General features: G+C 41.3%; 1 protein-coding gene across 1 annotated transcript in view; it reads left to right on the forward strand.

Moving 5' to 3' along the window:
- The window catches only part of LRP1 (LDL receptor protein 1), a 335,280-nt gene that overhangs the window by 118,963 nt on the left and 202,340 nt on the right, over positions 1-13,977 (forward strand). Inside the window, exons 19-28 of the mRNA XM_080272895.1 lie at positions 1,173-1,305; positions 1,981-2,134; positions 4,228-4,325; positions 7,256-7,443; positions 9,458-9,598; positions 10,122-10,242; positions 10,507-10,764; positions 11,476-11,718; positions 12,121-12,345; positions 13,290-13,519. Coding sequence (XP_080129021.1) covers positions 1,173-1,305; positions 1,981-2,134; positions 4,228-4,325; positions 7,256-7,443; positions 9,458-9,598; positions 10,122-10,242; positions 10,507-10,764; positions 11,476-11,718; positions 12,121-12,345; positions 13,290-13,519 — 1,791 coding nt within the window. The remainder of the gene's footprint in view (positions 1-1,172; positions 1,306-1,980; positions 2,135-4,227; positions 4,326-7,255; positions 7,444-9,457; positions 9,599-10,121; positions 10,243-10,506; positions 10,765-11,475; positions 11,719-12,120; positions 12,346-13,289; positions 13,520-13,977) is intronic.

Here is a 13,977-nt window from a genome sequence, read left to right on the forward strand (position 1 = left end):
CCCATTAAGCTTTGCATTCACTCTCCCCACCTTCAACACTGTCTGCCCACCATTTGGTGACCAGTATCCCAACTCCATCTGTATCTGAATCTTTGACCTTCCGGTGAAAGTACCATACAGTAATACCTATAATTCTTCCGTGTGATTAAAGCTTATTCCCACTCCCAGTGTGACCCATACGTATATACAACAGACATCCAATCATTTCTTTAAACAGCTTTAGGTCCATTTTCGTGGTAGGTGGGGGCGCTCACCATCCACTCACTCGATGTAGTGCTGCTGTCAGGTGTCTGCCCTTTCCTCACCTTCATGCTTCTTCCTTCCATCCTCTTCTGTCTTCCTTTCCTTCATTCTTTCCTTGTCCTTCTGCCTACGGGTAACTTTACACTCCCTCTTCTGTCTTTCTTTCCTTCATTCTTTTCTCTTCCTTCTGCCTGTGGGTGACTCTACACTGAGTGACAAGCCAAATGATTTCCTGTACACCAGGAAACAATTTACTATGCTGGGTGGTAACCATATAACCAAATTTTGGCACCTGGTGGTTTAATGGGTGATTATTGTGCTCCAGTCGGATTGAGCCGGTGAAGGTTTATATCCAAGGGGTGGATGGGGTTGATTGCTCATATAATGCCACTCAGGGATGAGTGAGGCTGATTACTCTCATCTTAAATGTTGGGACCAACTGCCTAGCCCTGGGCTCCTACGCTCCTCATGGGGCAAAGTAGGTTTGGATGATGGATGGATGGATGAAGAAGGAATGTAGTGGTTCAATGGATGTTAATCTTTTTTTTTGATGTATTTTGTCCAATCACTCCCAGACATACTCAATGCTATAAGGAGCTTTTAAACTATTTACCTGAAACTCTTGGGAGATAGTGTATCACTGAAGAATGCAGGAGGTAACAACTACTCTCAATTATGTCTGCAACTGGTCAGTTCTGAAACTATCTTCTATGTTCATCTTTCCCAATGGCCATGACCTTCAGTCTTTTAAAAGAATTGTGTTCAAGTATCTCAAAATGATCAACTCTTGAATTTAGCTTTCTTTTTGTTCAACTTTCTTTGAAAGGGACAAGTTTTGTAGGCTCGCAGCTTTGGGATTTCTCTTTTATGCTAAAGCTAAACTAATATTTGTTAATACATCTCATCATGTGTCTTCAACTTGCTCCCAGCCTAGCTTGTGTACTGAAGGGCAGTTCCAGTGCAAGAAAAACTTAAGATGTATTGACAAACGCTACCTGTGTGATGGTGACAATGACTGCCTTGATATGAGTGATGAAGACACCTCACCTGGGGGTATATGTGGTATGTATTATACACTTACTAAAACAGTTGTTTCCTGCATATCAACAAGTGGGTTGGCAGAGGGGCTAATGCCCTCCCCATAAAACAACTTACACAAAGTCAAACAGCCACCCCTTATGGGATTATGGCATCTGGCTACAGACAGATAGATAGACTAAAACAGTACAGTATCATATGCAACCAAACAATTGTTAGTAACAGGGAAAAGTTTTTACTAATACTGTTACGAGACTTTCTTTAAAGTCAATTAATTTCTACATAAGTCCACACACACAAAAAAAAATGGAGCCTGGCTTCCTCTCAAGGAATCCTCGTACTGGGGTTGGCCATAGTACAACCGATGTTTTCTAAGGTCTAGAAGCTATACCAAGGGCCAAAACTAGCTAATTACTTCCTGGCAGTTGCTGGAAGTTTGGGAGGAAAAAGGAATTTGAGATATGCAATAAGATTTGTAACAATATGAAAGTCTCAGCTTGGACTTTAACTTTGTATAAAGTCATTTACAAGAAAGATCACAAAGTGACTGTACTTGTGGCTGAATGTTCCATGCCTGAGACTGATAACTGTGTGGCTAGTTACCAAGCTTGTAGCAACATTTCACTCACATGTAAACATGTAAGCAATCCTGGTTTTATTTTGTAATTTAACAAATTCCTCTCCTACCCTCTCAACCAGAGGCTGTTGAATGCCACAAGGATATGTTCCAGTGTGGTAACAATAAATGCATTGATGGATACTGGGTGTGTGATGGTGATCGTGACTGTGAGGATGGGTTAGACGAGAGTCCTGAACAGTGTAACGTGCCTCATTGCCCCACCGACAAGTTCAGGTAAAGTGTGTTGCTCTGGAATGGGATGTTGTAAGATGTGCAAGAAGCTAGTAGTCGTATCATATTGTAGTGTTTATAATGGCTCCAACATGCTTGCATGCAGCAATCTTTGTCACCAAGTAGTGGCTCTCCATGCTGCTTTATCTCTGGCAGGCTCCCTATTCAGTCCTTTATCCCTGAGGTCAAACTCTATGACTTCATCCTGGGTCTTTTTCTTCCTCTCGCAACCTTACCCCTGATGTTCACACTTCTCCCCTCTGACACCTCCTCCTCCTCTTTCTGTGTGTGTGTGTGTGTGTGTGTGTGTGTGTGTGTGTGTGTGTGTGTCCAACTCTGGTCATAGGCTTCACAGTCCATTCACAAGGCCCAGTAGTCCTCCTACATATCATACACCTCCACATATCATCACTTTGGCACTAACACCCACTACCTATATTGAATACATGCCAGGTTTGTCTCATACAGGACTGATGTATTGGTATAATCCTGGGTAATTTTACAACAAGTTGGCGAGTCATTTGATAGATCAGTAAAGTTTGCTTTAAATCCATTAAACGTTCCCTGTCCCAGCTGGGATTCGAACCTGGATCCATTAGGATTGCAAGCCACTTCTCTACTTATAAGGCCACTGCCTTCCCCCTCCTCCATCCTTCAACATGCCCACATTCTCTCAATCTACCCACCCCTTCTCATAACACCAATACATTCCAGTCACATCCAGCCTCTCGACTCTTCAATTGTAATCCTAGCCTCCCCCACGCCTCGCATTCAAGGAGCGCTAAACATCCATCTAATCATTGGCATTTCTGTACATCTAAGCCAACAAATATCCCTCTCCTATACTGCCCAGATCTTACTACAATACAGAATGTTAAATTAGAGGTCCATGTGTGGTTATAAAGTTTTTCTGACAATGCCACTGCATTAAATCTTAATACTATCTTGCATGCCAGTTCACATTGAACAAAAGCAATAATATAATCAAAGGAAGGGCATGAGGGGACATTCACCCCCTCGCACTTCATTCACTTTGGAAGACAGCCTGTGACACATATAGCTTCATTACAGTGGCAGTCTGTGTTAAATGAAGCCTCTCATTTAACATAGTAGGCAGTCTGTGACACAAATGGAAAAAACTTTTGGTCATGGAGGAGTAGTGTTGGGTGAACTGCATGAAGAAGGAATGGAGTATGATAGTGTGAAGCATGATGAAATAAATTTGGGCAGTGTACAGTAAGGTAAGATCCATGAAGGTTGGATTGGTGCAGCATGAAACTTTGTTATGGTAAGTACAAAGGAACTTGCATGTGTGAGAAAGTGATGACTGAGAAAGGTGAAGAAGGGTAAAATGAGCTATGGTACAGTGTACAAGAAACTTAAAAAGGAGAAGGCTTGAGCTAGGAGTTATGACTGGTCTGCGTATTTGTCTTGCTTTTCAAAGGGAGATAAAAATTTTGGGCTTCTTACTAGACATTTGCCATCTGTCATCATCATCATCATCATCATCATCATCATCATCATCACCATCATCATCACCATCACATCCTCCTCTATTTTCATCTTGGACAATCCATCTCAGGCTGAATAAACAGTCTTACTCATAAAAGTTACATCAGAGGAACAGAAATTGGTCAATGAAGGGGGGACAAGCCTTGGAACCTGCTCTTGAAACAGTACCTTGTTTTTTTTTGTGAGTCAGGACCTCTCTCAATTTTATGATGTGTTTTTATTTCATTCTTGCAATCACTTGGGAGTTTTCTCATCTTATGAGGAACTTGTCAAACCGGCGAGGTTAAATACAGCCTTCTTTAGCCATTCAGTCCTTTCAGAATGAGAGATGTTGCCTTCTTTATAAACATCCTGAACTTTTTTTCACATCTGCGGAGTGCCCATGAATATGGGTGAGATACTTATTTCCTAGCTGAATTAAATTGTGTAGTCTGAGGTGCTGTAGCAAGTACAGTAATAGTAGTAGCTATAGTAGTTGTTGCCCCAGGTTCATCTGGATGTGAACCTATGGACTGTAGGCTGAAGATTCCATCTTCCCACAGTTCACATCCATCTAACCTCCATGCCCTACAAATATTCCACAGGTGCAAGGTGTCAGGGAGGTGCATCCCCCATTCGTGGGTATGTGACATCGACAAGGACTGCGGCCCAGGTGATGACTCAGATGAACACAGCTCCTGTGGTAAGTCAGTAATTAGTTTGCAAGTCCACATATTATTAGATTACCTGAACCGGCTAGTAATCATTACTACCAGGCACACTGGTAGTCATTCAGTGTTTGTAATGTTTCACTCATCACCTTGACTGGTAAACTGTGAATGTCATAACCTTGTTTTCCATATTCACATGGAACTACTGTACTCACAGAAGAGCTGCAGTAGAGCAAATCCCTTTAATCTCTTGAAGGGACATGAAGATGAAGGAGAAAGGAGGTATCAAGTTAAATTTCCCATTTTCACTAAATGCTATATGGTTGGACCACCACATTCCTGTGCTGGTACAGGGATGTGGAGTCAGGTGCAGGTGTCCACCTACCCACACATATCCCACTAACTCCTTCAGGCAGAGCAAATATTTTATCTTTTATTCTGGTAACAGTATTCAGCTTTAGAAAGATGTCCATTGGGTGAAGTGATTAAAACCTAGTCTTTCTATTTTATTCTGGTTTATTCCAGCCTTTTCTTTATGTGGGAGAGATGTCCTCATTCAGAAGTTGTTATCTTTTAAAGCATACAAGGAGAAAAGTTTGTGTTCCTTTCCGGCATCCCGAAAGAAAATTAATGTGCTGTAGTATATCTGACTGTGATTCAGGTAACTGGAAAATCAATCACTTAGTGGCCTTCAAGGATCTATTGCCTACATACTGTAAGCTATATACTCATACTCTTTCTAGATGCACAGTACCATACAGTCAGCCCTCTAGTCAACCAGCCCTCTAATTAACCCGCCGCATGCTGGCCACTTCAAGCCCTAAGTGTCATCCCCGTGCTGGTCAATTTTTGATTTTTTTTTAGAGGCTAAAATGATAGATTTTGATGTGAAAAAAACGAATATGACCATAAAAAACCTCACCAGAAGCTGGAAGTGCGTTTTTCATAGTCCCTCCGGCTGCCCACAGGTGTGAGCGAGCAGGGAATCCCCAGCGGCGGTGAGAGAAAACCCGTTTTCTATGTAAGGTAAACTCAAGTATTCTCACCAAAGTGACTCAGGGAAGGTAAAGGAATGGTCTTAACGCTTTTCTGTCCACTTCGCACCCACAAAAAAAAAAAAAAATCTCATTACAGTATTTCATAAAGAAATTGTGTTTTTTGGGGAAAAAATCACTTACTCATGTAACAATATACGTATCACTGTGAATGCATTGTCTTACAGGTACAAGAAAATATGCATAACTTGACTTCACAATGTACGGCCCTTTCACTTACAGTAAATTATTTACAACATCCCTTCACTATACACAGACATTACCAGAGTATTTTTGATCGTCTCACTGTGAATACATCGTCTAACATTTACGAGAACACACATAAAGTTTTACTCCGCAACGTTCAGTTCTTACACTTACGAGAAAATATTTACAACATGTCATCATTGTATGCAGTACTTATAACACTTTCTGAATGTCTTTTTTTCGTATTTACAACACTTTTTGAGAGTCTTTTTATCGTTCATCATTACTACACTATCGTTTCTCAATAATTAGCGAGAAAGTGGTACTCCTCGAAGCATGGGTATACACACAGTCCTACATCACACTCTGCACACATATACCTTGAGTCTTTCCGCTGAGTATGTGCCCTTACAGTGCTGTTTGCACACATGTGACACCTCCGCTGGGGATTCTGACGTGTTTCACTTGGAGGGACGATTTTAGGGAAGGGTCTGGAGGTAAGGCGGCACTGGCAGGGGGAGGGTTAATTTATCTATCTTCTGTGTATAGCCCTGAATCCCACAAGGAAGGCTAACAAACACCACCTCCATGTCATGCTATCCACCAGAGCACCCTTTCTCCAGCTCACACTCGTATATCTCTCCACCCCATCGTTTCATCTCATCCATGGTCTCCCACTCCACCTCTCCCCTTCCCCCTCACATACTCTTCCATAGTAAATCTCTCATTTATTTGTTTAAAGCTCCAATGCTTTTGCTGTCTACAGATAATCATTCGAGTTTTCATATCACATCTACATTAGGAGTATACTTGGCTGATTCAACTATTCCTACACTAACAATTATGTAAGAAACAGTTAATGATTTAGCTCGGATGATGTGTTATGTACTTTATTCTTCCTCCTCTTTTATTTTACTCAGAAGGCAATTTTCAAATGGCTGAGTTGGATTTAGCCTTCAGTAACTCCTGTAGTAAAAGTGACCTTTCCAAAACTAAATAAAATTGTCCAGAAGTAGGATATGAATATATAAAATACATCATTGGACTGAAGGGATTTACAGCAACAACGCTAATAATGATAACAATACAGGCAGTCCTTATAATAAGTCAAGGATGCTTTCTGAATATTACAATTTTGTCCATACAACTGGTACTGTGAGTTGGGGGAAACTGGCAAATCAGCTTTATAGCTAGCAAAAGAAGTACTGTATAACTGACAAATTTTCTGTAATGTACTGCGGACTTTTTCATTTTGTTCTGGTATCTCCATACCATTACCTTCAGCTCTGGTGAGGTTTTTCGAATTGCATTGGTTAAATTCAGACTTATTAATCCTCATGTATGGAGGGGTGAAAAACTGACGAAGAGAGTGTATGCGAGTGAGGTGGAAGGGGGGAGAGGGAGGGGGAGGCCGAGGATGAGATGGAGGGATGGGGTGGAGAGGTATATGAGAGAGGGGGGTGTGAGTTGGGAGCAGGGCAGTGAAATGGCAGGGGACAGGGCGACGTGGAGGCGATTTGTTTGTGGCCACCCCGAATGGGACTGAGGCATCTGGCAATAGATAGATAGATATAAAAAGTCATTCTTGAAACTGAATATAATATTCTGGTAGCAGATAAATGAACTAAATAGGATGTCACCTGAACTGGCAAGGCTTAAAAAAAAAAAAAAAGTGTCTTATAATGAGAACCAACTGCACTGCCTATTTCCTTGTTCTGCAGACTACCCTGAGTGTGGTGTTGAGGACTTTCAGTGTGCCAACAAGAGATGTGTTCCTACATTCTATGTGTGTGATGGGGATGACGACTGCCGGGACCGAAGTGACGAAAAATTATGTGATGCCTTGTGTGCCAATGCTTCTAGTCCTTCTCCACTCTGTTCTAACAACTGCCTAAACATTACTGATCAGGTAGGACATCAGTTTGAGAAAGTATTCTGTTGCAAGAAGATTATGTGACAGAGTCTTAGTATCTACATTAACATTTGACTGAGAAACTGGTATGGCATGAAATAGAATGACCAGTGGAGATGGGATTTATTAGACATGCTTGTGAAGTGCAGGCAGTGGATAGAATAAGATATTTGTGGATGATGTGGAGTAAGAGAGTTCATGGACAAAAGAGTGTAAAAGAAAGTGCTTAGATGGTATGATCATAAGAAGAGAATGAGTAGAAGTAAGATGATGAAAAGAGTATATGTGAGTCAGTTTGAAAGTGGGAAAAGGCATGGTAAACCAAGAAGGTGGATAGATATGGTATTTGAATGTGTGAGAACGCAAGGAATGGAGGCTGATTAGACTAAGGAATGTAGGTCATGATAATTATGAAGCACTGACGTGTGGAAAGGTGTTCCTGTGAGATAAAGTCAGGACACTGGGGACCTGAATGGTGAGTAAATGAGTGTGTGACCCAGTTCACTGGGCATCTTGTTAATTACTTTTCCTACTATCATTTTTTTTTTTTTTTTTAATTGCTTTCAGGATTTGACCTCACCACACATGTGGGTGGAAAAAAAAAAAAAAAAAAAGAGGTGGGATGATGATGATGATGATGATGATGATGATGATGATGATGATGATGATGATAATGATATAACAAACTGTACTGAATATTAAATACAGTATAGTATGACATATGGGGACATCTCACACACTCTTGTTTCACATCAGCACTTACACTGAGCCACTCAAACATTCACCTGATCTAACACATTGACTGTCAAACCCTTGTGCCCCATTCTGTCTCTCCACTTCCTAAATCTTTCCTCAGTCTCCCCTTCATTCTCTGCAATGTGGATAAAACAAAAGTGATGATATCTAGGGCTGGTGGCAGTACCATCAAAGCAGAGGGAGAGTGGCCATGTGCAGTTTCCTGCAAGGGTGTGGGAAGTAACTTCATCTTGTGCAGTACTTTGAGAATAGCGGGTACATGAGAGATGCAGAGGTAGACCATGGGAAAATGCTGATTTCATGTGACTGATGTCTCAGGGAATGCATGTAGAGACTGTCGGATGTGTAAGGATTGATGTTGCTGGTGAGTCTCTTGAGTGTTTGGAAGAGTTTTGTTATTTGGGGGTTATGTTATTGTGCTAGAGGTGGGGCTTGAGCTAGCTCTAAGACTAAGGTAAGGAGTAGCTGGGGGAAGTCCAGGGAGCTGCTGCCCTTCCTGACAATGAGTGGGCTCTCCTGCTGTGCTATGGGATCTTTGTATGCAGCATGTTGGGGGTGTAATGATGTTGATAGTGAAACCTGGGCATTAACAGGAAATGATATTTGTAGGCTGACACATACAGAAATAACAATGATTAGATGGATGTGTAGCATAACCTTCAGTATGAGACCTAAGGGGGCTAGGTTTATGACTGAAGAGTTGAGAGGAAAGCTGGAACTGAAGTGTACTGGTGTTGTGGTGAGAAGGGTCAGACTGAGATGGTCTGGCCATGTGGAGAGGATGGAGAATGGCAACTAGTGGACAGTGAGAAATGTAAACATTGGGGGTAGGGTTGCAAGAGGCAGACTGAAAAAGACATGGGACAAGGTCGTAGATCATGACCTCAGGGATAAGGGACTGAATAGGGAGGATGCCAGATTTTGAGCAATGTGAAAAGCTGCCATTAGGTGACTGCGGTCAATGTATGCAGGAATGTTGGAGCCTTTATAAACAACACAATGACAATTACTCTCAAACCCTTGTACCCCATTCCATCTCTCCACTTTCTATATCATTCCTCCGTCTTCCTTTCATAATCTGCAATCAACACAAGGCAACAATATACAGCATCTCCCATGGGAGACCATTTCTGAAGTCATGTGAGAAAGCTTCCAGCACCCTGACAAACAGTAAGGGGCTCAAGACTGCGTAATGAAATTACACTCCACCAGAGCCTCATTCTTACAACTGCCTTCTTTATCATCCTCTTCTTAGGCAAGATGTGAAGAGACACGTGGATGCACCTCCTGCCAGAGCAACAACAGGAGCAGCAGCACCTGTGTGGCATCATACCAGCTGTGTGATGGGATACCTGACTGTCCTGCTGGCAGTGATGAACTCAGATGTGATGAAAAGGTGAGATAAGACTGCTAAAAACAGACAGTAAGAGATTCGTCATCATACCTGCATCCCAAGTGCATATTCAGTGATATGTGGAGCATGGCTCTTTGATCCCTTTAATGAAACTGATCAGAAGAGAAAGGAAGCTCTAACTACTGCCTCCCTTCCTTTTGTGCTGAAAGAGGCAGCTTGAAACAAAAGTACAAGGCAGATGGACTGCCATATACCTACATCTTTACAAAGGAGGGAGTTTCAGCCCTCTATTATCAACACTGTTTTTACTTGTCTTTTGTAAAACACACAGAATATGTGGATTGTATGCTTTTTTCTCTATTCTTGTTAAATGCAGAAAACAAATACATCAGAAGCGAACATCTAAGATAAAAATATATGATATAATCATCAGTACTGTATTAACTGTAAGGACAGTATGTTGTAACACGTATAATGATTTTTGCATCTGAAGCTGCCATAACTATTGTTTACATTCTCTTCTATGTTGATTCCAAATTCAGTACTTTATCACCCCTGCCCACAGAAGGCACAAGGGTGTGCACGAGAGGATTTCCTTTGTGTTCGTACACGAGAGTGTATACCCCTTCAGCTGAAGTGTGATGGAAGTGAAGACTGTCTAGACATGTCAGACGAAATGGGTTGTGGTGAGTATTAATACTAGTCAGAAGTATGTACACATTATAAATCTATTCCTTAGTCTCTGGGTAAATGCATTTGACTTTACATTTTCACTAGCCCTCAGAGAACTGTGGTTTTTATACTAGCCATACATTTATCTTGTTCGCAAATCAAAAACCGTTTAAAAGAATGACAATGTGACTATTTTTACCAGAATGTCAGAATATTAAAATTCATGAATATAGGTCGCTTGTGCATATGTGAACATCACTGAAATTTTTCTTTTACAGAAAATGTTACCTGTTCACACAGTGAATGGAAATGTGCATCAGGGAAACACTGCATCCCCCTCACGTGGAAGTGCGATGGAGAGGTGGACTGTGAGGAGGACGGTTCTGATGAGCGTGAGTGCAGTGGGACTGGGGCTGGCATCAAGTGTGTTGCCCCAGCCATTGCCTGTGATAACGCCACCCGCTGTGTGACACCTGATGTCTTCTGTGATGGCTACAAACACTGTCGTGATGGCTCTGATGAAGGCGGTCGCTGTGGTGGGTAGTTGTTTACTGAGAGGAGGGGAGTGGGACTTTCAGCTACTTCAAGTAGTAACCGATAATAAAATGGAACATTAAAATATATTAATGAAGTATTGTGGTAGGTGAGGGCGCTCACCATCCACTCACTCAATGTAGTGCTGCTCTCGGGTGTCTGCCCTGTCCTCTCCTCCATCCTTCTTCCTTCCATCTTCTTCTATCTTTCTTTCCTTCATTCTTTCCTCGTCCTTCTGCGTACGGGTGACTTTGCACTCCCTCTTCTGTCTATCATTCTTTCATTCTTTCCTCTTTCTTCTGCCTATGGGTGACTCTACACTGAGTGACAAGCCAAATGGTTTCCTGTACACCAGGAAACTATTTACTACGCTGGGTGATAACCATATAACCAAATTTTGGCGACTGGTGGTTTAGTGGGTAATTATTGTGCTCCAGTCGGATTGAGTCAGAGAAGGTTTATATCCAAGGGATGGTTGGGGTTTATTGCTCATGTAATGCCACTCAGGGATGAGTGAGGTTGGTCACTCTCATCTTAAATGTCAGGACCAACTGCCTAGCCCTAGGCTCCTAAGCTCCTTATAGGGCAACGTAGGATTGGGTGATGGATGGATGGATGGATATTTTGCAGTGGCTGGGTTGGAGGCTCTGGCTCCTACGCAGGCAGTTGTACAATGAAGCAGTATATATAGACTGTATGTGTTATGTATGCAGGATCATACGATTGTGAGTTGATGGACTGTGAAAGGAACTGCAATCAAAGCCCCACCGGTCCTGTGTGCACATGTCCACCTGGCCAGACCCTGTTGGAGGATGGAAGACGGTGCACTGACATCCACCCATGTGATCAGTGGGGTACCTGTTCACAGACCTGCTCTCCAAAGCCTCACTCACATGTTTGCACCTGCATTGATGGATATGAAATTGAACCAGATGGATTCACCTGCAAAAGTGTAGGTCAGTTTCCTATTATTTCTGGGTCTTCTACCCCATTTATAACTTCAGGGGTATATGGATTAGGACCACCTAATGTTCTGTTGGTAACTGTGAGGGTTGTAAAGAGAGTTTACTGTGTGTCTGATTGAGTTAGATTAACTCTTTCAGTCTGATGATGAAGCTTTAAAATAAATCTGGCTACCTCCAGCTTACTGTATTAAACTTACAAAGATACTCTCATTAGTGAGACAGTTCATGAAAGCTATACATACTGTAATCTCTATAGTTTCATAAGTCTATTGCAGACTGAATACAATAATTTGGAGACAGCAATAATAAACCAATAAAATACACACATGTGATTCAGGGTGTTAATGTTTCCTTCATGGTAATCATTGAAGTTATTCTTGTCCACTTCCACAGATCCAGCCACACCATACCTTATATTCAGCAATCGCCATGAGCTGCGTAGCATCACCCTCAAGCCAAGTGGTTCTGGGGCATCAGGTGGAGGAGGGATGAAAGCCCTTATATCATCTCTAAAGAACACCATTGCTCTTGATTTTTATCACTCGGATGATGGTGATGTTATATTCTGGACTGATGTCGTGGATGATAAAATCTACCGGGGTACAATGGTAATTGGTGGTAAGAAACCCTGTTGAACATTTGTATTTGCAACTTTAGGTTATCTTTCTTTCATCTTATCTACTGTATGTTTGAAAAATTGAGTTAGTGCATAACCACATCAAATTATATATTTTTTATTATATTCTTGCTCAAACCAGACAATTTTGCTCATCTTAGGGGAGTACCCTGGTAATGAAGGTATTAATGAAGTCTGTTGTAAAACCTCTCCAGTTCAAAAAAATTTCCCAAGCTAAGTAAAATTACCTGGTGATGGCAAGAATGCAATGAAAAAGACATCATCATTTTGTAAATATTAGGGGATTACTGTACTGTATATGTGATATGAATATCTGTCATGAAATTAACATCTATCTGTCTTACCTTACCTCATCTTTTATCAAACCATTTTCTAATCATGTGTCATCTTCTCTCAATAACTCTTCTTAACAAAATTTCTCTTTCCCTGCAACTTCTTTCTAATATTTGCCTGGTCCTTTGTTCAATTTTCCATCTCATTTTTAAGCTCTCCCACTATCTTTCCCATTCTTTATTATTTCCTTGTTACTGTAGCCATTAAATATTTCACCCCCTTCTCTTCCTTCTCTCTTTTCTTTACTCAGTACTGTATAGTGCACCTTTCTCTATTCATTTCAATATCCATACCAATTCTTGTTTTTCCTGCCTATCATATATACATCCTGGTTATTTTCTTGTACCAGCAGGTTCACCTGTATTTTTCGGCTTTTCTCCATCTCAATACCTTCAATCCTCTTTTCTTGTAACTTAATTAATTCTTTACTTTTTTCTTCCATTCTCTGTTTCATGGACTTCATTTCTGTTTTCTTTCCATTTGTCCCATTCACATTTATTTTTTCTGATACCTCTCAAGCTATCTTCTCTCCTTCTCATTTTACTGCCATTTACTCTAACTCTCCTTATCTTCAATTTTCTCTCTTCACCAGCTCTCTCCAACATTGAAGTAGTGGTGCAGACTGGGTTAGCCACAGCAGAAGGGTTGGCAGTAGACTGGCTGGCAGAGAATCTGTACTGGGTAGAAAGTAACTTGGATCAGATCGAAGTAGCCAAGCTGAATGGATCATACCGACGCACTTTGGTGGCCACCCATATGGAGAGTCCTCGTGCTATTTCTCTCGACCCCAGGCTTGGCATTATGTTTTGGACTGACTGGGAGGTATGGCAATGCAATTTTCATTTTCTTACCTTTCATGCTCTGATTTTGGCTAATGTCAAAGATGGGGAGAAACACTGCTACCTATGTAGCCTTGCCTCTGCTTCATAAATGACCACTAAGTTGAACTGGACAGGAGTACGGATGCTGAAATTCACCCATATTTACTTTTTGTCCAGTTGCTTCCTTTATCAGAAAGATTTTTATGTACTTTTTTCAAAAGCTTAAAGCATTTTTCAGTCTTTGTATTTTTAGTACAGTACCCTCGCGTTCAACACGGGAATATTGTCACACACTGGTGCCATGTTGGACCAAAACCAAATTGGACAAATAAAAGAATTTATGAGAAAAAATAATACTCTCAATAAGCCTTGGAAAAGTGTCCCTAAAAAATTAACCAAAAAATATTTTGATATATCTATCTATCTATTGCCAGACGCCTCAATCCCGTATGGGGTTGC

Source organism: Coenobita brevimanus, chromosome 6 (assembly GCF_032717465.1).
Source record: "Coenobita brevimanus isolate Jiangsu-jjx chromosome 6, ASM3271746v2, whole genome shotgun sequence".
NCBI lineage: Eukaryota > Metazoa > Arthropoda > Malacostraca > Decapoda > Coenobitidae > Coenobita > Coenobita brevimanus.